General features: G+C 40.1%; 1 protein-coding gene across 2 annotated transcripts in view; it reads left to right on the forward strand.

Annotated features, from left to right (window-relative positions):
* Marchf6 (membrane associated ring-CH-type finger 6) overlaps nt 1-23603 on the forward strand; it is a 67475-nt gene that overhangs the window by 26209 nt on the left and 17663 nt on the right. For both annotated transcript variants that reach the window (XM_076916391.1, XM_034523333.2), the window contains exons 5-20: nt 2246-2318; nt 4506-4674; nt 7065-7254; nt 8715-8776; nt 9538-9570; nt 11340-11391; nt 12945-13003; nt 13496-13576; nt 13800-13868; nt 13948-14022; nt 15143-15277; nt 15826-15945; nt 16141-16241; nt 18043-18180; nt 19789-19990; nt 22321-22390. In XM_076916391.1, coding sequence (XP_076772506.1) covers nt 2246-2318; nt 4506-4674; nt 7065-7254; nt 8715-8776; nt 9538-9570; nt 11340-11391; nt 12945-13003; nt 13496-13576; nt 13800-13868; nt 13948-14022; nt 15143-15277; nt 15826-15945; nt 16141-16241; nt 18043-18180; nt 19789-19990; nt 22321-22390 — 1629 coding nt within the window. The remainder of the gene's footprint in view (nt 1-2245; nt 2319-4505; nt 4675-7064; nt 7255-8714; nt 8777-9537; nt 9571-11339; nt 11392-12944; nt 13004-13495; nt 13577-13799; nt 13869-13947; nt 14023-15142; nt 15278-15825; nt 15946-16140; nt 16242-18042; nt 18181-19788; nt 19991-22320; nt 22391-23603) is intronic.

Below are 23603 nucleotides of genomic sequence, written 5' to 3' on the forward strand. Positions count from 1 at the left end.
CCAGATAGACTCAGGTGGAAGAACAAAATACAGACCCTTGCTTAGATGTTAATGTTTAGTTTACCACCTTAAACTTTGAAACGCATATACCTGTAACTCTGTCACTGGAGGCTGAAGTAGTAGGATCCCAAGTTTGAGGCCAGCTTGGTCTACATGGAGCATAAGAAACAAGAAAAGGAAAAAAAACCCATTGTTATAGCCAGACAACATCCTAAAATCAACAAATAAAACAGTTCTGAACAGGTGGATGCCTAAGGTCGCTGTAACAAGCTTGATTTCTTTCCTGACTTTCCTTGTATACACATGTATATCAAATTTTTCATACAATATAATACATTTCTTACAGACTCTTCTTTTTAAACCGTGAACCACCCTTCTTCCTTAGTACACACCGGATTGTTTTGTTTTGTTTTCGAGACAGGGTTTCTCTGTGTAGTCCTGGCTGTCCTGGAATTCACTTTGTAGACCAGGCTGGCCTCGAACTCAGAAATCCACCTGCCTCTGCCTCCCAAGTGCTGGGATTAAAGGCGTGCGCCACCGCCGCCCGGCCACACCGGATTTTTAAGGAGCTCTAATGCTGTTCATCCCATGTTCCTATTAACTGACATTGGGTTTGTTAGTTTTACTTAGATAAGCAGTTACTGCTTGCTTTCTTTTATATAGTTATGTATGTAATTTCCATTGTTGACATTCTTTCCTACCCTGCCCTTTGACTTGACCTTTAAACGACGCCATTCAACTCATTGAAGTTGTGGTCTAAGACTGAGGACAGTGCTCAAATTAAGAATGTACAAGAAGTGCTCTGACGGAAAGCCTCAGCATTGTCCCTAGTCCATTTCTAAAGCTGCAGTCTTAGTACCTCGTTCTCTCTAGAATTCTACCTTTCTCACTGAAAACCAGTCTACCTTTACTGCATAAAGAGGGGAAGGGATGAATGTAAGCTTATTCCTGACTAGCTTAAATATAAATGAGACACAGACTGGGCTTACTCTATTTGGCTTTGACAATTAGTGGGGTGGCCGATGTACTCCTAATCTGCTTTTTTAACGTTTTGGCCTGGCTACCTCCCCTGTGGTATACCCCAAATACTTGCTGTTTCTCTTGCCCATGTGCTCATATTACCTCTTTTCTCTTGGCACTTTCTCTCTCCTCTTCCTTCTCTGCTCTCTCTCCGTTCTGCCAGGCTCAACCTGGTATCTCAAAAATCTGCCTACCTCTAATCCCACCAGTAATTGACTATAGCCACTTTTATTTAACACTTTTAATAGTTTTAAGGAGCAAGGTTTGTACAATAAAACCTGGTAAACTTGAGGTATCACTGGTAGGCCTCTACCTTAGGGTATAGAATTCAACATTACAGTACATAGGAACAGACCCCACCTCAGCACATGAAATTCTTTTATGCTCACCTTTTTGCTCCAAGACTGGAAACTAGTCTTTATTTGAGACCTTTTGAAGTTTTTTTTTTTTTTTTTGCCCCAAAGTCTTTTTAAAGCAATTATTTCTCTATGTGTGTGCTCTTGTGACTTGGTGTGTGTGGAGGTTAGAACAGCTTAGGAATGTTTGTCTTGCTGAGGTTGCTGGGATTGTCCCTCTCACTGGTCTCTGAAAGTGTCATAAGGTTATGCACTGTGCTGAAGCAGCTTCTCAGTTTAAAGATATGTGTTTCCCAAGCTGAAATATTTGGGTATTTGTTTTTGTTTTTTTTTGTTTTTATTTTATTTATTTATTTTTTTTAATAGTTATTGAATTTTGTAGTTCTAGTTCTAAGAACAGTCTTCATCTTATGGTCTATATGATTAATTTAGCGCTTCCCCCAAGTGTAAGATACCTAGAGCTGAGGATGTAGCTCAGTGTAGAGCTCATGTGTGAGGCCCTAGTTTCAATCCTGGTTCTGCAAAGACCAGCCAACATTTTCATGGAGAACTTAGTATTTGCTCACTTTGTAAAATTCTCTTAGAGTAGTAGTTTGAGGCCAGTGAGATGCCTGAGCAGGTAAACACAGGCTGGTCTCCGAGTGTCACCCTGAAGCCCACAGCAAGAGTGTTAAACTCAACTCCATAAAGTTGTCTTCTGACCTCACCCCACCCAAGCAAATAAAAAAACAGAACTAAACCAATGAGACCCAGCCTCCAAAGACTAAGAACACTTATTTTATTGGTGTCCATGTTGGTCTATTTTACCTTTGTTTCTTGAGTCAGCCGTGAGTATATGATGTCAGTTGTGACTGTGCCCTTGTTTGTAGGCCGCATCTACAAGTGCTTGTTTACTGGCTCCGTGAGCTCACTCCTGACACTGCCACTAGACATGCTGTCGACGTGAGTATTTACTCTGAGGGGGACACTTGGGCACTGGCAAGGATGTCTTTTCTCATGTAGTTTTTGTTTGTTTTGTGTTGTTTTATTTTAAGACAGGATTTCTCTGTCATATAACATCCCTGGCTATTCTGGGAAACTTGCTCTGTGGACTAGTCTGGCCTTGAACTCACAGATCTGCCTGGCCCTGCTGTCCCAGGGCTGGGATCAAAGCATACGCCACCATGCCTGGCTCATGTATTACAATCTTATGACCTAAAGATTCATCTAAGAACACCAATTCATTTTTTTTCCTAACTACAGTTCTGTTGCTATAGTAGAAATTAGGATGTGTAAGTTCTGTTTCTTCTAAAGCAGAAGAATTTAAGGAGCCTTTTGGAAGGACATGTAAAACTAAAATACTTCGTACAGCTTGAGTTGTATGCTACTGGATTTGTATGTTGAGCATAATTTTAAAATGTTAGTAAGATTATTGTTAAACTACATTAAAAATTTGTTCACTGTAGCTTTTCTTTTCACATTGTGATGTTAGCATTTTGCTGGCCCTGTGTTGACATGTCATCTGATTGGTTGTGGGCTACCTCCTTCATTAGACTACTCGCAGAAGAATGCTAAGTGGGAGTCTTCAAACAGAATTATGAACACTCTTTGCCCTGCACTGAGTATTATATAATGTATAGAAGACAGTGTTTTCCTGAAAATTCTGCGTATGTACCACATCTGGCAGCATGTCATGTGTGGATGAGTTAGGTCATCTCCAGGCAAACCATCTTTTTTCTTGCTGCAAAACAAAGTTCAGACAGACATAATGGTGTCAGACAGCTTCTGTTTTATTTATTCTCATTCTGAGGTTAGAAATTGAGCTGGAGCTTAGTTGAGCTGTTCATCTGTTAAGCTTACCTGAACCACACAAGGTCTTTTATAGACTTAGATTGTCTAAGAGTGACCTGTCTGAGGTGCCTTAGTTCTCCACATGGCCTTTCATCTTCTAGAAGACTAATGGAGGCTTCTCTACAAGGTGGACTTGGGGAACGCGGTGACCTGGGAAAGTGGGAGCTCACAAGGCCTTTCCTGGGCTCTGGCACTTGGTCATCCCCTTAACTCAAGTCTAGGCAAACTCGAGGCTAATTCAGTTTGAAGACATTAGAGAAAGGGACTTTGAGGTTTGGTTCCACTTAAAATCTACAGGAAGCAGTTAGTTGTTTGGCAAGAAAGATAGAGAAGGACTATTTCAGCCCCAATTCACCTTGATTTTGATGGTGTAGAGGAGGAGCTTTAATAAGCGATGGTTAGGAGTCCTCCTTTGATTTTTGGAGACACTGTAGACAGGACCTCCTTAGAGGCCATGACAGTTAAAGTGTGGAGCTGATAGGCTGAGAGACCTCTCAGATTGACCTTTCCTTAAATGGACACAAAAGGAATCAGTTTTCTAAAGTCTATCAATATTTTTGAGTTATTCTTGAATTATTCTGAAGTCAGACATTGACAGTGAAGGGTGAGCTTCTTCAGAAAGAAGGAACAAAGAGCTTCCAAGTGTTGCAAGCCTCACGTTTCCCTGGGAGGTTCCTAAAGGAACCACACTCCACTACTTTGGAGTTGCCTTGGTATTTTTGAGGTTGCATTAAAACTAGGTTTTCTATGTGAAGAGTTTCTGTGCCATATGTTGTAAGTTTCTCCATCCCATCCACAGTGTGCTAAATGTCTTCAGCCTGTTTTCTTTATGTTGCTGTTAGACAGGCACTAGGGAGTTTCCCACCTTTCTCATTGATGACTGTGCTCATATATGGACTTCTGTGTTGGTAAACTTTAAAGTTCTGTGAAAAGGATCAATCAAGCACAGTCGCGTACCTAAATTTAGTAAATTTTATAAATGCAATGCTTGGTTTTGCTGGATTTTTTTTTCTTTCTGTTTTTGCTTGTACTCCTGTTTCTTGGCCATGCTAAAAGAATACACTGTATAGTTAACAGCTGTATAATCTGATGTATTTTATATCTACTCAATATAAGTATATAATAATATAATATATAAAATACATATTATTTAGCTTACAAGTTAGAATTTAACATCATTATAAGTAATCCTGAAGCAATTGCATTTTACTGAAAAATTAAGATTTATTTTTCTAATTGCTTTTTACAAGTATTCTTTGGAGTTAATTGTATCTAATGATTATTATTATTTTAAAATAGGGAAAATTTGTTGGCAGATTGCTTGCAGGGCTGTTTTGTGGTGACCTGCACACTTTGTGCATTCATCAGTCTGGTGTGGTTACGAGAGCAGATAGTCCACGGGGGAGCACCAATTTGGCTGGAGCATGCTGCTCCGCCCTTCAATGCTGCTGGACACCACCAAAATGAGGTAGGCCCTTCACTTGACATGTATCTTACATGGGCAGCTCATGGAAGTCCTTTTCACCCTCTGTAATCCAAACCCTTGACCTTCATGTGCCTTACAATGTGCTCATGTTATTATAGGAGGGACAGTGGAAATGATAAAGTACTTTTGTGAGTGTCTCCTAATGTTCTCTGTAGACTGGGAACAGTGTTAGAGGGACTACTAAAACACCCTCGCATTTTCTTTGTATGAGTCAGCAGCTTAACATGGGCCTGGAAGGTAAGAAAGAACTTCCTGTATATATAGCTGAGTGGTGGCCATGCCTGTAATCCAGAACAGGAGGCAGAGGCAGGATTAGCTCAGTGATTTCCAAGACAGCCAGGGCCACATGGTAGAGAGATCCTTTTTCAAGGCACATGAGTGTACACACACACACACACACACACACACACACACACACACACACACACACACACACACGCGCGCGCGCGCGCGCGCGCATATATGAGACAACTTCCTAGAGAGATTTCTGGCATGCTCCACAACGTTTAGGAGTGCTCTCTACCTATCCCAGCTGCTTTCTTCATGCAAAATGCCTTGTCTTCTCTGCTGTGTAGGAAGAACCTCTTCAAAAGTAGAAAACTTGGGCCAGTCACAGTAGACATGTTCACATCCTAAGCTAGATAACCACAGTTTGGAGTTTCCAGAAGTCACAGTAGACAGAGAAAAGTTGTCCTGTCATCTCCACACATGCAGCATGTTTATATCTATGTATGAAGGCATGTGCACACACAACACACTAACGAAAAGAATTGTGTGCAGTTTTCTTACAAGTGATAATAACATGCTCAAGTACAAGGGTACTTGCTAGACTAGTACCAGGATAGTAGCTTAGCAAGTGATTTTTAGTATCTCGCCCACTGGGAAATTAGGACCAACAACGTTACACATTAACTACTCAGGGAAGTGAAGAGTTCACATTTCATACATTCTTTTCAGAGAAACAGTTGGTCACAAACTATTCAATGATAATTAATCTTTGTTCCTATGATCTGTTTTTTGTTGCTTTTAAAAAATATTTAGATTGTAGCAGAGAAGGATTTCAGTCTTAATGAAATGAGAGTACACCTTTTCTTTTGAAGAGCATATGTACAAACTCAACACCACAAGCCCTGGTACACACTGGTTCTGGGGACAGAGTGCAAGCCCTTGTGCATGCTGGGCAAGCAGTCTACCACTAAGCCACACCTCTGGTCTTTTGCTAATTTTTAGACTGGGTCTTGATGTGTAGGTTAAACGAATCTCAAACTCACATTCCTCCTCCCTCTGCCCCAAGAGCAGTAAGGGTGCACTACCATGCCTATGCAGGTACTGCTGTTAGTTCAAGATCAGACTGTTGTTATTGCACCTCATATTCTGAAGCATTTCATGTTGTTTTGTTTTAGAATTCTCATTAAATCAAAGTGAATTGTTTTAACTAAACAATTAATTATTTTGAGACAAAGGTCTGGTCAAGTCCAACAGAAGGCCCCAGTTTTACAGTCCTCCTGCCTCAGATCTACTTCCTTTCCCCTACAGTACCTGGGATTACCACTCTGAGCCACCATGCTTGGTTGGTATCCTAAAGGAAGAGCCAGAAGAAAATGCATTTGGTAATCGATAAATCCTAGTTTCTAGGTCAGCCATTTACTCAGATGTTCAATAGCAGCAAATTAAGGTGTGTTTGAATCTCTACATGTACATACACTTTTAAAAATTGGTTTTCTCCCTAAGGTAGCCAGATTTATAGGCCCATATTTTATACTGCTTTTTTTTGTTTTGTTTTGCTTGTGTGTGCACTCATGTTACATGTATAAGTGTGGCTGTGCATGTGCCATAGTGTGCATGTGAGGGTCAGAGGACAACTTGTGGTATGCGTCCTTGCCTTTTCCTTTTGGAGACAGGCTCTTAGATTCTCTGCTAGCTGGTCTACAGGCTTCCAGGGATTCTTCTGTCTTCACCTCCTGTTTCCATGTTGGAGCACAGCGTTACAGGTACATTACTGTGCCCAGTGTAATCCAAGATCCTGGGAATCCAAAATGTCGTCCTCACACTTGTGTGACAAGTGCTTTGCCCACAGAAACCGCCACCTCAGGCCTATAGTGTTTTCTAAAATGTACATTGAAAACTGAGTTCATGCCGGGCAGTGGTGGCACACACCTTTAATCCCAGCACTTGGGAGGCAGAGGCAAGCAGATTTCTGAGTTCAAGGCCAGCCTGGTCTACAGAATGAGTTCCAGGAAAGCCAAGGCTATACAGAGAAACCCTGCCTCGAAAAACTTAAAAAAAAAAAAAAAAAAAAAAAAAAGAGTTCATGCTGGGCAGTGGTGGCACATGCCAAGTAAGTATGTCCTTGGGCTTTTCTTTCATTTTAGGCTCCTGTAGGAGCAAATGGTGCAGAAAACCCTGCTGCTGATCAGCCAGCTAACCAAGCAGGTGAAAATGCAGTTCTGGGGGAGAACCCTGATGCCCAGGACGGTCAAGCAGAAGAGGAAGAGGAGGACAATGAGGAGGAAGATGATGCAGGTGTAGAAGATGCTGCTGATGCCAACAATGGGGCCCAAGGTAATGGCTGCTCCATGCCCTTGCTCCTTCTTCAGGGCTGCCAGTCATTCTTAGCTTGCACTGAAGACAGAGAGTAATGTTTTCATGTTTTAGGATGTGTTAATTGTTTATGAGCTGTTTCTGTTTTGACAAGCTATCATTTATGAATATACATGTATGTAAGTTGCTTTCTCTGAAAGAGGGAACTTGTGTATCACAGTTCTTTACACAGTTCTTTACACAGGACTGTCCATCCATCCATCCTTCTGTCTATCCATCTGTCCATCCCTTTGTCTGTCTGTAAATTAGATGGTTGGGAAAAAATGGTTAAGTGTGACCAGGTTCATATACATTTCGAGGAAGAAGCTTGGTATAGAATTACCTGATTCCCACCCCCAACCCTCTTCTGCCTTCATGGAGTTACTACTGCACTTTTCAAATGAAAAAGTGCTGGGAGTGAGATTGCGCAGCCCCGCTGCTCAGCTGATGACACTTATTTTAAATAAATAAGTTTCCCAGGAAGCTCAGAAGAGGTGACTTTTGAGCTGAGTCCTTTGAAAGATAAAAGTCATACTGGGGAGCAAGAAGCTCCCAGGGAAAGATCAGAGGCTTGGAGAAAAGAGCACGCGCTGCTGCTATAGTGCTGTCTGCAGCAGCTCTAAGTAGTCTCCTTCTAGTTCTGGTCCTGACCCATCTGGTGTTCACAGTATTCTTCAGCTTTGACTTAAGTCCTTCGATACTTTGCTCACCACAGTAAGAGTAAAACACAGCCCAGCCTGCACACTCTTAATCCCCATCTGCCTTTCAGACTTTTTTTTTGTTGGAACAGATCTTGCTGTATAGTCCAGTCTGACCCAGAACTTGTAATTCATCTGCCTCAGCCTCCTGAGTGGTAGAATCACAAGCTTTGTACCACCTGATTCAGCTCTGACGTTTTAAATGCACATACTATTTCTCATTGTGTGTGTATATGTATGTCTGTGGTCTATATTTGTGTGTATAGTGCCCGTGGAGACCAGAAGAGGGTGCTCCCCTAGAGCTGGAGGCCAGGCCATTGTGAGCCACTAGATATGAGCAGTGCTAGGAGCAGAGGGAGTCCATTAGCACAGTTAGATTGTTAACCACTAATCAGCCTCTGAGCTTTATACTTTTATCTCTTGCTAACTTATTAATTCAAAGAAAGTTTAATCCCTTGCTTTCCTCCTTGTTTTCTACCAGATTGATTTCTGACCCATAGCTATTAGATTTCTTTCATGTAATCTAATTATTTCCTTTCTAGCACTTACACAGTCTAGAATTATATATGTGTTAGTACTCAGATGTATGTATTCATGTGTAGGACTCACAACCTAGTTAGTAATTTATGTCTTATAAAATTTTAAATGTGGCTCAGCTTCTTAACAGATTGTAATTAGAATTGGCTTTTATTGATTATAGCTTAGTGTGTGTGAGTAATCTCGAGTGTGCAATTGTATTTTCAGACGACATGAACTGGAATGCCTTAGAGTGGGACCGGGCTGCAGAAGAGCTCACTTGGGAAAGAGTAAGAACTTTCACTGTCGCACGTCCTTGTGTTCAGTCCTAAGATGGAGTTTGAAGTTTGGCATATTTACCTATGAACACAAATTTTATATTTAAATTTGATGAAGACAGTTACTAGGATTTAATTTCTACAGTGATGTGCAACTTGTGGTAAAGATGATGACGGAGGTCTGGTTTTCTGCCTTTAGTACAAACCTTGATCCATGGAGGCAGTTTGACCCACCCGATAGTGTGGACTTGAGAAAAATTAAGTAAAGACTTAAATGTAAACAGGATTCCCACACACTAACAGATGAAAATAAGATAATTGTATAATGAAGTTATGACTGCTCTATTTAATGTAAGAGTTAAAGTCAGAATGGGGACTTTTCTCTTTTTGTATTGGGCATCCATACAAACCCATGGCCTTGGGCATGCTAGGCAAGCACTTCGACTGAGCTCCCCCTGCCAGCTGGTTGACACAGGTTTACTCTCCATCAGCAGCTGCCCATGCTTCTCTAGTGTTGGGAGTACAGACACACACCCCTGCCTGCACAAGGTGGAACATTTCTAGATGATACCTTCCATGTATATGACTGAGGGTAAAGGGAGACTCACAGTGTAATATTTGAATACACGGGATTTTTTTTTTTTTAAACTTTCTGGGAATGATAGGGTTAGAAAATAGTGATTGGAAACTATTTAATGATACTGATAGGAAAGCGACCTTTTTATAAGCCATCTTTCTACTGCATCTTAAGTTAAGGCATATTCTTATTTTAGATGCTTGGACTTGATGGATCACTAGTTTTTCTGGTAAGTGAAACTATTACTTTTGATAGGATTATGAGTTATTTGTTTTTGTTATTTGGTAACTTCAAATTTATGGAGTCTGCTCTTTTTTGTACTAAAAGTCAAACTTTGACTTTTAGTTATTTCATGTTTGAAAGTATATTTTATATACTGACAGTACTAGAAATATTTAAAGGTAATCTTATTTAAAAACAAAGTTACTAAATAGTTGAAAGAAAATATTCAAAGTTAATAGTAGTTAAAAGAACTTGATGCTTAAAGTTGGGTTGTGCATGTTTAATGCTTGTACTGTTGAGAGCAAAGCAGTCTTGTTTGTTCACAGGCAAGAGCCACAGTCTGATCTGGAAAGTCTGCCATAGGAGTAAAGCTTGCATCTTCATTTTTTATTTTATGGTTTTTAGTTTTTAATTTTTTGGAAATTTATAAGTATATATAGAGGCCAGAGTCTGTTATCTCCTTCCAGTGTGGGACCTGGGATCAAACTTAGGTCATCAGGATACACAGCAAGCACTTGGTAAGCCACCTTAGTACTCCAAAGCTACAGCTTAAAAGTAGAGCACTAGGGCTGGAGACATGGCTCATCAGTTAAGAATATATACTGCTTAGGCTGGAGAGATGGCTCAGTGGTTAAGAGCACTGACTGCTCTTCCAGAGGTGCTGAATTCAAGTCCCAGAAACCACATGGTGGCTCACAACCATCTATAATGGGATCTGATGCCCTCTTCTGGTGTGTCTGAAGATAGCTACAGTGTACTCACATATATAAAATTGAAGTCTTTAAAAAAATATATGCCGGGTGGTGGTGGCGCACGCCTTTAATCCCAGCACTTAGGAGGCAGAGGCAGGTGGATTTCTGAGTTCGAGGCCAGCCTGGTCTACAGAGTGAGTTCCAGGACAGCCAGGGCTACACAGAGAAACCCTGTCTCAGATAAAAAAAAAACCCTATATATATATGAATAGAAATGTGAGGCAGGAAGTTAGAGGTGTGTGTTAGAGACCCAATGACAAACTGCAGTGTGACGCAGGAGATTTTTAAGCCTTTCTTATAGAGAAGTCTGTTAGCAGGATATCTTCAGAGATGATCTGTTAAGATATTGAAGCATAGAAGATGTTGAGATAGGGAGAGTTTAGGAGCCCTTAAGGCAGAGAAACTTAAAAAATTGAGCTTCCATGATCAGAATGTGTCAGTCATTCTTTCTGGATAACCCATCATTTTTCTTATCTAATTGATTTCTGGAACCCAAACAGATCGATTTTTCTAAAAAGAAGTCAGACTGTCTTATCCAAAATACCTTTGGAAAGCTCATTGTCTTCATGTTGGGTAACTTGGTGGGCCCAGATGGTTGAACTTGGACAATGTAGTGTGTCAGTATAGACTGTGGCTAACGTGTATGACATGGCTGCAGGAATAGGTGCATATGTACATCTGGGAGGTATGATATATAATAACACAAGATAAATTACATATGTACAGTATAAACTAATTATATAACTGAGCAGCGAGCTGATCAGATGGTTGTGTGAGAGTGTTTCTGAGACACAACAGAGCCAGGGTAACACGTGGAGAATGCAGAGACTGAAGACGATTTCCTGTAGCAGTTGCTGGGAACGTGGAGGGATATTAAATAGTACTGGACTTGCTGAAGTCCAGAAAGAAGTGTGGGGAATGGGAGAAGTACTCTGTATTTGGGTTTCAAGACTTAGCTGTGACTATGTGGATGAAGTTGTTTAATTAAACATGAAATACCTAACAATGATGCTTTTTCCTGTAGGAACACGTGTTCTGGGTGGTGTCTTTAAATACATTGTTCATTCTTGTTTTTGGTAAGTTGTACCTATGCTTTTAGTTCTTGTGGTACCATAATAGAAGTTTGACTTTTCTAGGAATCTTGTTGCAGGTTTTGTATTATTTGCACCTTAGAAATACTAAGGAACATATAATGTAGATTTAGGAACCAGACCCTAGTAAATGCTCTGACTTTTACTTAGTGCTAGAATCATCTTTTGCCCTATTTATGGATTATACTGTTTACTTGTTAGCATAGAGAGAAGATAACTTATTAAGAACATACTGAAATTTAGCTAGAAAGACTTCAGGAAAAGAGAAGTACAAAAATTATAATAAAAAACCTTAAGTACATTTTCTGATTTAACTATAGTGTCATTTTTCCATCTAAAACTTAGTCATTTCCCAATAATCCATTATATTTATAGTCTGTAATTTGTTCCCTTAAATGCCATTTTATAGTTGGTTTGTTTGAATAAAGATCTCAGTCAGTGTGCACGTTACTGAGAAGTTGAGATACTCTGTTTTCCTGTCCACTCTGTTACAACATGAGCGTGTTGATGCACACGTGCACATGCGACTACTTTCTCGATGTCCTCCTACCCTTATCCTCTGTCTCCCATGTTTTCTAAATTGGAAGTGAGATTAAGGGCCTGATAAGGTCAGGTTTAATACATCTGTGAAAAGGTTATTGGATGTACATTTTGAGTTCTGAGACAACCAGGGCTACACAGAGAAATCCTGTCTCAGAAGAAAAAAAAGGTAAGTAATCTGTGGAGTGATATTTTAGTAGGCCAGCATCCTCTATCCAGTGATTTATTTTCAGTCCTTTTTAGGTAATTCAAAAATGCTGAAGTTTTCAAATTCTGGCATTTTAAAGATATTTCTTAGCTAGTTTTGGGTTTTTTGTTGTTGTTGTTGTTTTGTTTTCAGGAGCAAAAAAAGTCTGGGGGTAGTTCTCAGGAGATTGCAGACATAACCAAGGCTGTCCTTTTAGTAATTGGTTCTGAGTAAGGAATTTGTGTGTTAGTCATTTTCCAGACATAAAACATTTCTTTTCACGTTGTTGTCTTTTCTTTTGTGGTTATTTTGAGCTTTGAGTATTAAGAAAAACTTATGGGATGTATGTGCTCTCATCAATTTTGGGTACCAAATATTTGTTTTTAATTTTTAATGTTCATTTAATTTCTTTAAAAATGACAGTGACACCCTCTTCAATATGGTTTCTGTGTCTTTTTTTTTTTTTTTAATATTTTTATTTAATATGAGTGCTCTATCAACATGTACAGCTGCATGCCAGAAGAGGGCATGAGATCTCATTACAGATGGTTGTGAGCCACCATGTGGTTGCTGGAAATTAAACTCAGGACCTCCGGAAGAGCAGTCAGTGCTCTTAACCACTGAGCCATCTCTCCAGCCCTCCTGTGTCCTTTTGACAGGGTCCAATTTTTCTCTGGTTATAGAGAATGTTTGAGGAATAGTTCTAGTTTTTCGTCCAAGAATTCCATTTTTCAAAGAAGTCCTGGTTCCTTTAGTGGAGGTTATGTTGAGTGCCCATTGTCCTAATGATAAGTTTTCTCCTTCCTTTCAGCATTTTGTCCTTACCACATTGGTCATTTCTCCCTTGTTGGTTTGGGGTTTGAGGAGCATGTGAGTATATTACTTTTAGAAGCTTATTTTGCTAATTATCCCCTAGTTTGTTATTTTTCTAGGGATATTTTTATTTTGTGTGTGTAAATGTTTTGCTGGCTTGTATGTGCACTCTATTTGTCTTGTTGGATCTCTGGAACTGAGGTTGTGAGCCACCATCCTGGGACTGAGAACTGAGCACAGGTCTTCTGTAAAAGCAACCCGTGCTCTTAACTGCTGAGCCATGTCTCTAGCCTACTAAGGAACATTCACAATTAAAAGGACACAGGAAGGCCAGAGAGATGGCTCAGTAGTTAAGAGCACTGACTACTCTTCCAGAGGTCCTAAGTTTAATTCTAGGATGGCCAGGGCCATACAGAGAAACCCTGACTCGAAAAGCAAGCCAAGCCAAGCCACAGTTTACTTTCTGTCATTCAGACCCCTTAGTGTACTGAAAAACTGGCTTACAAACTGTGTGGGAAGTCTTATTGTGTTTATTTGTTTTATTTTCAGGTCCAAGCATCTCATTTTGAAGGTCTAATCACAACAATTGTTGGATATATACTTTTAGCAATAACACTGATAATTTGTCATGTATCCTTTAATGACCCAGCTGAGCTTGGAGGTCTATGCCATTCATATGGAAGAGTTCCCACTAATAACAAAAGCTGCTTTGCCCTGTTGTTTTCATAAAAGTTAGTGTTGGTAAAGAGATGAGTGTGGGCAGGATTTCAAATAAATGAAATTTGTCATTACATTCAGTATTATCTGAAGAGTTTCCTGACTCATACATTTTTTCCTTGACTAAATGCTGCAGGCTTTGGCAACTCTTGTTAAATTTCATAGGTCTCGTCGCTTGCTAGGTGTCTGCTATATTGTGGTTAAGGTAATCCAATTGTAAATAAAAGCTGAAAGTGGTTTGTCCTCCACTTGATTGATACTGATGAGCTTTATTTCTGTTTAAGGTCTCTTTGTTAGTTGTGGTAGAAATTGGAGTGTTCCCTCTCATTTGTGGCTGGTGGCTGGATATCTGTTCTCTGGTGAGTTGATACACACTGAGATCTCTCATGTCAAAGCTTCAAACACCTTCAGAAAACATTTCATTTAAAGGAAAGTATTTGGTGATTTACTTATTTTTAGAACAAAACACTATTAAGTCTAAATGTCATTAATTTGTCTTGAGTATTAATTTTTAAATTTTTTTTTATGTTTTGAATGTCAGGGTATTTTGACGAGCCTTTGTAACTATTGGAGAATCTTGTTACTCACTTTTTTCTCCTAAATTTTATAGTAATGGTTGCCAGATTTTAAACTTATGACACTAAATTTTAATGGTTCTTAGTTTTGATTTTTCAAAATCAAAAAACGTGTAGAAAAGGTGATTTTGGTTCTGTTCTTTACTATTTAAAACCTTTGTGAATGCAGACTATAATTAAGAAATCAAGACCTTATATAGTTAAAAAGAATAGTTTTTAATAGTAAAGGCTGAGAGCATAGGTCAGTTGGTAGGATGCTTGCCTAGGACACATGCAGTCCTGGGTTCAATTCCCAGTATCAAATAAGTATGATAGCATGTGTCTGTAATTATAGCAGCAAAGAGAAAGAGCGAGGAGGATTGGAACTTCCATGTTTTCTTGAGCTGCACAGCAAGTTCTAGGCTGGCCTGAGATACATGAGACCCCATCACAGGGAGAAAAAACGAACTAGTCTAGTGCAGCCAATTAGATGCTTCATGATTTTATTTGCATTATTTATTTTGAGTGTTTGGGCATGTGATGGTGAGAGGACACCTTGCAAGAGTCCCTTCTCTCTACCATGGAGTCCAGGGATCAAAGTCAGGGTTAGCCACCTTGCCTGTCCATGCTTCAGAATTCTAAAGCATTGTATGCTCTTACCTAGTTCTCTGACACTGTGAACTAGCATTAAGAGAACTGAAAGCCCAAAACATTGACATTATCTACATTTGGGGTTCTGACTTTTTTTTCCCCCAAATTAATGTTTATTGTACCTTTGTAATTTTAAATGTACAAAATATTTTCATTAGAAATTAAAATTTCACAAAATGTTTTAATTTTTATGATCTGACTTGTTAATGTTGGAAGTACTAAGCATGGCAAATGTAGGTGGTATGGACCTCTGACCCGCTCTGTTTTGCCTCAGGAAATGTTTGATGCTACTCTGAAAGATCGAGAGCTGAGCTTTCAGTCAGCTCCAGGGACCACGATGTTTCTGCACTGGTTGGTGGGAATGGTGTATGTGTTCTACTTTGCCTCCTTTATCCTGTTACTGAGAGAGGTAGGTCCTGTGTGGAAGGGTTGGTGATCAGTGTTGCTGAGAAGAAGGGCTTTGCTTGTCAGCCATTTATCCCTCACGGCTAGGATGCTTTCCTAACTAAATCATATTCTCTCCTATTTTAAGAGAAAACAACTAATAATAGAGTTTGGTTTGATTGCTTTCAATCAATGTTTATGTCAAAAAATGGCAATTTGTAGTTTTAAAAATGATCAAGGTTAATTAAAAATCAGAGTTCTTATTTGATATACATCATACTTATCCCCTGTTGTAAACTCCTAAAAGTGTTTGTGATAAATTGTTTTCAGTGAGTGTTTTTCAGTTTATCATTAAAAGCATCAAAAGTCATTACAAGCACAGTAGTTTCATAGTTTCTGGCTAAAGAACTTCTTTTTTCCATGAATTGTCTGGGTTGAATTATTTAGGTGCCAGAATAACTTTAGAACCTCCTTTTTTTTTTTTTTTTTTTTTTTTTTTTTTTTTTTTTTGTTAATTTTCAGATGCACAGCATAAAGATGTTATTGAGTGTCATACTTGAAATATATTCACAGGTACTTCGACCTGGTGTCTTATGGTTTCTGAGGAATTTGAATGATCCAGATTTTAATCCAGTACAAGAAATGATTCACTTGCCCATTTATAGACATCTCCGAAGATTTATTTTGTCAGTGGTGAGCTGGTCTTTTTATTTTTTTAAAAACATCAAGGTATGCTGCCTTTTAGTTTCATAGAGTGTTATTGTTTGTATTCTTTTAGATTGGGAGGACTGGGAGAGCAAACTGACTGTATTTACCTAACCCCGTGGAACATACTTACCAAGTGTAGTTTCCTAGACTCACAGGGTTGTCCCTTGTTTGTTACTACAGATTGTCTTTGGCTCCATTGTACTTCTGATGCTCTGGCTTCCTATACGAATAATTAAGAGTCTCTTGCCTAATTTTCTTCCTTACAATGTTATGCTCTACAGGTAAGGATTCTTTGTTGCTATTTTGGTGGTTTGGGGGATTGAACTCAATGCCTAGCATGCTAAGCGTCTCTTCAGTCTATAGATAAGTTTTTAAAACTTAGGAAAGCTGTAATGATTTATTACTGTTGGGGATCCAATATTCATTTTACGTTAAACATTGTATATGGTAGTTCCATCTTGCCATACTTCTAATAGTTACATTTTTCTTTTCCCCCTCTATTCCTCCTTAAGACAGGGTTTCTCAGTGTAGCCCTGGCTGTCTTGGAACTCACTCTGTTAATCAGACTGGCTTTAAACTTAGAGGTCTCCCTGCCTTTGCCTTCCAAGTGCTGGGACTAAAGGCTTGTGCCTCTACTACCTGCTCAATACATTTTTTCAAGGGATGACTTACTGCATTTGTTTAAAAAGTTTTTGTTTTTTGTTTTTTTTTTTTTTAAAACCACACTTTAGGAGAATTAGTAATGTTGTTTTTTCTTTGTGTACTCACTCCTTTTACTATGTACTAAAAGCAAGACTGGAGGCTTACATCATTTGGATTAAACTTCCCAGTGACATTATTACCCCATAGTTCACCTTAAGCATGAGGAATGAGATTGCTTCCTCAAATTTACTTGCCTTGTCAGCTCATCCTTAAGAACTTGCACTAAAGCAGCTCATTTACCACGCAGTAGTTCAGTTTCCATTTCCCTTTGCTCTCCGTTTATATCCCAGCCTCGTCTCTGCTGTCTCTCGGTTTTCTGAAAGGTAGATTGTATTATTCCTGTGTTAAAAATTGTCAGTAGCTCCTCCATAGGAGAGGTGACATTTACAGGCAAGAAGACAGGCTTTAGTATAGATAGAAAGTGTAGTATGCTTAATAATCACTACTGTTCTAGGGAAAAGAAAGCAGCAAAAAGAACAGAGAATGTCCAGGAGGGGTTTGAATGTATAAGGTGTAACAGAAAAAGACTGAGGTGACAGTTAAGTGCTGAACCAAGTGGATCAGGCAGGGACACTAGCACCCAGATTTGTTTGACAGATAGTTTGGCTAAGAAGGAGAGAGCATAATAGTTGGCTGTGAAGTGAGAGAAGACTCTGAAAGCAGCTCTGAGTGTGGAGGCTGTAAAAGGCACTTTTAGTCAGAAGGCTTGGATAGCCACTGTGCTCCTTGGTGGTCAGAGATAGACTGAGAGTGCTAAGGTTAGAAGCAGGATAACCAGGAAGACAGTGGAAGAATCCTGGTAGAGATGAGGGAGCTATAGATGAAGGAGGTACCAATGGAGGCTAAGAAGCAGTTAGGATTGATAATGTTGTTAAGGAATCTAGTGGTGTGGATGTTAGCTGTAAAGAAATCAGAATTCTGTTCTTAGCATGCAAGAGTGTAGAGTTCCATGTAGTGAGATATATGTGATCGTAGTGATGGCAGGATTAATAGTTTGATGGATGCTTGGTCACATCAGCGTGGATCACTGAGGTCACTGTGGTTACACAAGTTAGGAGTTGGGGAAGAAGTATCTACTACTGTAGATAAAGGTGGTATTCAAACCAGATGATTCACAGCCATGCAAAGAATAAGCAAGGCTGAGAAAGAACAAAACTTGGGCCCTCGTGTTTCTAGACTGGCGAGGCAAAAGGGGAGCAGCTCTGTAGCACACTGCTGTCACAGCACACATGAGCACCAAGGGACCAGGAACAGCTCCAGAGGGGTTTAGGAGGATAGCCTCACTGACTTGGAGAGAATGGGAGAAAAGGCTATAAGGACAAGTTCGTTTGGCTTTAATAGTACTCACATAGTAAACCTGGCTCTTTGTAACTGTTGCAGTGACGCTCCGGTGAGTGAGCTGTCCCTTGAGCTGCTCCTGCTGCAGGTCGTCTTGCCAGCATTGCTGGAACAGGGACACACGAGGCAGTGGCTGAAGGGGCTTGTGCGTGCATGGACTGTTACTGCTGGATACTTGCTGTGAGTATGGCAGCTGCCTCTGTGGGCATCTGTGTTATCTGTCTGTAATCTTTCTTTTTCCCTTTTTTCTAAAGCCAGAGCCTCATGCACACTGTACAAATGCTATACTACAAAGTGACAACAGCCTCTTATTTTATTTTTAATTTTGAGGCACATTCTTTCCCAAGCTGTCCTCAACCTTAGAATCTTTGTACCCTGGTCTTCTTAGTGCTGAGCATACAGGCCTGTGCTACTATGGCCAGCAGTCTTGTTATGTAACTTTTCTGAAAAAAGTGTATTCTGTATTTCACTCGATTTCACCCTAGTTTTAGAGGCCGCAGAGACAGCTCAGCAGTAAGAATTCCTGCTATTCTTTATTCTTCTAAAGGACCTACTTCATTTCCCTGCACTAATGTCAGGCTACTCACAGTAGCCTTGAGTCCAACTCCGGGGATCTGATATGTTTTCTAGCTCTGTGGGCACCCACAATGCACGTGGCATACAGATGCATACATGTACTCAAATAAACACTCTTAGAAAACCCTCACTTTAATATGAAACAGTTGAGTACTGTCTGCAGGTTACGTGTGTGCACACTGTCCCCCTTGTGCAGGCTCACTGCTGTTCCTTTTGTGTTAGTAGATGTGGCAGACAAAGGGGTTGAGGTCTGGTCAGTGCAGTTGCACTGCATGGCGTCTTCTATGGGGATATGACAGTACCATCAATGCATACTAGCCTAAAAGTTAAAAATGCCGTGCATTTAAAAACTACTTTATACTTATTTTAGGGATTCTATCCCTGCTATCTAGACTAACTGCTAAATGCTAACATTTGATTTCTTTTTTGTTACTTAGTTACTTTTTGTGTTGTGAGAAAATACCCAACAGAAGCAGCTTAAGAGGGCTTTATTTTGGCTTATGTTTTCAAGGTAGACCCCATTGTGGTGGGGAAGTCTTGGCAGCAGAAGCTTAAAGATTCTTTCTGTTCACATTAAATTTGCATTCACGAAGCAGAAAGTGAGGAATGCTGGTTACAACTTGCTTACCCAGTTTATTCTGTCCAGTATCCCTGTCCTGTCGAGAGAATGTGCCACCTACTTTTAGGATGACTCTTACCACCTCAGCATAATTTAGATATTCTTTCACTGGCATTCCAAAAGCTTGTATACATATGGAAGTTTCTGTGAAATACTTGGCATAGTGTGGTATATTACTGTGGGATGTAGACTTGGTTATATTTGATGATTGAACACTGCCCTTCTCCCCAGTGCTGCTCTTGTCTGAATTGTTTGTTACTTCCACAGGAGACACAGCCGTCACTGAGAAAGAAGAAAAGGGTTTCACTCTGTGGAGCCTAACACTGACTCTCTATGCTTTCCTCTAAGTCACTCACTTCTTCCCAGATGATAAGGGAGGAAACATAGAGTAGGTTGAATTTGTGAAGTGTCCCACAAGCTAACAGAGTTGGAAGGATTTGATTTGAAGCAGACACTAGCATTTAGTCCAGATAGCAGGAGTAATGCTCTCTATATCATTCCCATGCATATTTTCTACGCTTTGAGAAAAAATGTCACACCTGTCATTGTCACTCTGGCCTGACATGAGACTCACTGTTGTAACTTTTGTGTAGGGACCTTCATTCCTACTTACTGGGAGACCAGGAAGAAAACGAGAACAGTGCAAATCAGCAGGTCAACAATAACCAGCCTGCGAGGAACAATAATGCTGTTCCTGCCGGGGAAGGTCTGCATGCAGCCCACCAAGCCATACTCCAGCAGGGGGGACCTGTTGGCTTTCAGCCTTACCGCCGGCCTTTAAATTTCCCACTCAGGGTGAGTCCGTATAGCCTGAGTTCTGTAATTAACTTTTCTTTCACTAGTTGAGAATGAGTGCTGTTAAAATTAATGTTGTGTAGCTATGACATATGGTTCCTGGAAAGAAACTGTATTACTCTCGTTGTGCAGCTTAAATGTTCAAAATAAGTTTATTAGGTTTTGGAGATGGGCACTATGTGGGGTTAGGATTCCATGGACTTTAGTTCTTGTTTAAGAGAAAAAAGGTCATAAATTAGAAGCTAACATGATGGATAACATTTCATCGTGTGTCAGGAACTGTAATGACATGTTAATGCTGGCCTCTGATTTAATCCCCACTTACAACAGCTATTGGGTAAGAACAGAAATGTGTTTTTCAGTAGGGCAGAGAAGCAAGAAGCACAGTACAGTCAGTGTGGGTTGTGCACAGATGGCCTTCACGACTCCTCACTGTGGCTTCTGTTTATCCCAGAGTGTTGTATGTCACAGTTTCCCTGCCCCTCACCTCTCCATAAGGCATCTCCTAAATATATATTCAGTTATCTGTAGTTTGAGCTTACCACGACCAGTGTGTCCTTAAGGGCCTGGCGTGTGAGGTGTGGGTGGTCATCTCATGTTGATAGCTAATGAAACTGAAGACCAGTTTAGCTAAAAATAGACCTGTTCCATTGTCTCAAAGCTAGCAGCCAGTGTGTGATTCAAAGTCTTGTCAGAAACGTATCCTGATGACTAGTACCATTTATGTACCATTTGGTATATTTCAAATCCCTGTTTGAATGGGATTTGTAATAGTTTGAGATTATGAGTGATCATTTTGAGATTTTGTTAGATTATTTAAATATCTCATCCTTGCTTCTTTTTCTGTAAAAATAGTTGTCTTATTTTTGAGTTACCTGTAAGTGATATGAAGCCATTGTGTAAACATATCTTGTGTCTTCCGTTTTGGATGTGCGTTAAGGCTGTAGCAGTCATGCATGCAGTCTTTGTCCTAAAACTACTTTTAGACTACTTTGGGAGATTTAAAAAAAAAAAAAACCAAACAGTAGCAAATTTGAGTTTTCAGAGTAGACATTTGCTGAGGACACTGTGACTGCTTTTGGGTAGGGACCACTAGTTTGTAGTACAAGTGCATAGAAATCTTTATGGAGGAGGTGATAAATAAGCTGCCTTTAATGCAAGAGGACAGACATTAAAAAACGAGGAAAGTAGAAAAGGCATTTCAGGTATATGCAGGAAAGGGCATTCCAGGTATATGCAGGAAAGGGCATTCCAATTGGGCAAAGGTAAACTTGGAGCTTCAGGGAACAGAATATATTTAGAGGATGGGGTCAATACAGAGGAGAGGTGATGGCCAGGGAAGCTGTGACCGGCAGGACTTCTGGATAGGCAACAGCTGAGTGGAGAGCTTGAGCATCCCTATGTGGACTGTAGTTAGCACTCACGATTTTGTATTTCCTGCTTCTGGCCCCATGAAACATCTGTTCTGAGGCAGTAGCTTATTCTAAACAATGTTGCTTATAATGATAAAGGAAACAAAAAGGTCTTTTCTTCAGTTCCTGTGTCTGTGAGTCTTAAAAGCAGACCTTATAGTAAGCTCCTGTTTTACTTTTCTCTGGTCTTCACTTGGCCCTCTTGCTGGGGTTGGTAGGGGGCACATCAGAGGCAGAATCACTAAGGGCTTTTCAGGTGGGTAAAGCTGTAGTCTTTTCTGAATTTTTTCTCATCACGGACTCTGCCCTGTGATGTTGTAGAAGGTGGGTAAGGTAGAAAGTGAGCTTTCTGTCAGCCCCAGGAAGGGGTCTCCTCTTCCTTGTGTGCTGCTGTTCCGTTAGTACGTCCCAGCATAGAAGCCATTGGCTGTGTATATGTATGTACAGTTTAGATTCATGAAAATCAAGCTGAAAGTTCTGTTATTACACTGCACTGTTCACATGTCATGGGCTCAGTAGCCACCCGTGGCCAGTGAGTACTGTGCTGGACAGTGCAGAACTAGATGTCTCCGTCAGCACACAGAACATTCTGAGTAGCAGTGTTGCTGACTTTAGAACAGTGGATATTTTAAATTTGTTAATTTTGGGTGAGCCTGAGTATAAAGATATTTGTTTCTTTTGGGTATATCTGATCTTGTGAAAATGAACACTTATTTTTCAAAGGCTCTCCACCCTTAAAGCACAGGTGCAGGCTGTCTCCTGCCCTTTTTTTTTCTCTCCGTGGCTCTGGGAGTACAGGCATGTGCCCTGTGCCCAGTGGCGGCATTTTATAGTGAGCATATTATGTGGATTTGATGAGTATCAGAATACATTGAGGATATGTGAGCCACTTATGAACTTTTCTGTTTTGCATTGCAGATATTTCTGCTGATTGTCTTCATGTGCATAACATTACTAATTGCCAGCCTCATCTGCCTTACTTTACCAGGTATGAGTTCATCCTAGCTTCCAGCGTTGAATGTTGGACTCTTTTCTCAAAATATGCCATATCGAATAGAAACTGGGAATATAGTCCTGATGTCTGGCCCATAGGCTATTGATCCCTCTGGGGTACTTCATCTGGTTGGACTCCATAGGCCCACAGGTTCCAGAACATGAGTCGGTTGCAGGGCACACACTGCAGCCTCTCAGTTGTCATAGTGTGTCGAAGTGTGGGTTAGACTTTTTACTGAAATCTGGGATTTACAACTGTTGTTCTTCCCTGATGTTGACTCTGTTAGAAATGTCAACCAGTGTTTCCTCATCTAACAACGAAGCCACTCTTGGTTGGATATAATAGCTTGCTGTCCTCTCCAAAGATGCCCTTGGTGGGATAGAGTCCAAAGCCACTGAGGAATCCTAGAATAGCTTGTCCTCTGTGCTCAAGACATTCCAAATCATGCTGGTAGCTGTTATCTACCACGCGGTGTAGTGAGCACTTGTTTTGATTATACTACTAAGCTAATAATTTTATATTAAATTTGTATTAAATATTTGGGGTCCCATGAGTTATAAGAGTGGGAAAGAACAATTAGGGACATTAAAATTAAGCTAAAGTAATGTTTCTACAAAAGAAAAAAAAGGCAAAGAAAGAAAACATTTTTAAAATTGAATAAATTGTGATTTTTTTTAACCTTCATTTGCTTTTTTTTTTTTTTTTTTTTGGTTTTTTGAGACAGGGTTTCTCTGTGTAGTCCTGGCTGTCCTGGTACTCACTCTACCCAGGCTGGCCTCGAACTCGAAAATCCGCCTGCCTCTGCCTCCCAAGTGCTGGGATTAAAGGCGTGCGCCACCACCGCCCGGCCCTTCATTTGCTTTTAAAAGTGAAGTTGTACTATTTCTGTGTAGAGACTTTAACCATTTTTAGAGATTCTTTGGGAATTTTTTAATGATCCACCCCCCCATTCTTCTCCCTAACTCCTCCCAGATCTCCTTACCTCCCTAAATCCCCAAGTTTGTTTCCTTTTCTTTTTCTTTTTTCTTTTTTGGTTTCATAACCGATCCAGCCCAGTTGGTACTGCTTGTGTGCCATTGGATGTGAGGCCTTCCTTCCACTAGGCCAGCAGTTCTCAACCTGTGGACCACATGGCAGATAACTAATTATAATTCATAACAGTAGCAAAATTAGAGTTTGAAGTAGCAATGAAATAACTATAGCTGGG

Source organism: Arvicanthis niloticus, chromosome 19 (genome assembly GCF_011762505.2).
Source record: "Arvicanthis niloticus isolate mArvNil1 chromosome 19, mArvNil1.pat.X, whole genome shotgun sequence".
In the NCBI taxonomy this organism is placed as follows: domain Eukaryota; kingdom Metazoa; phylum Chordata; class Mammalia; order Rodentia; family Muridae; genus Arvicanthis; species Arvicanthis niloticus.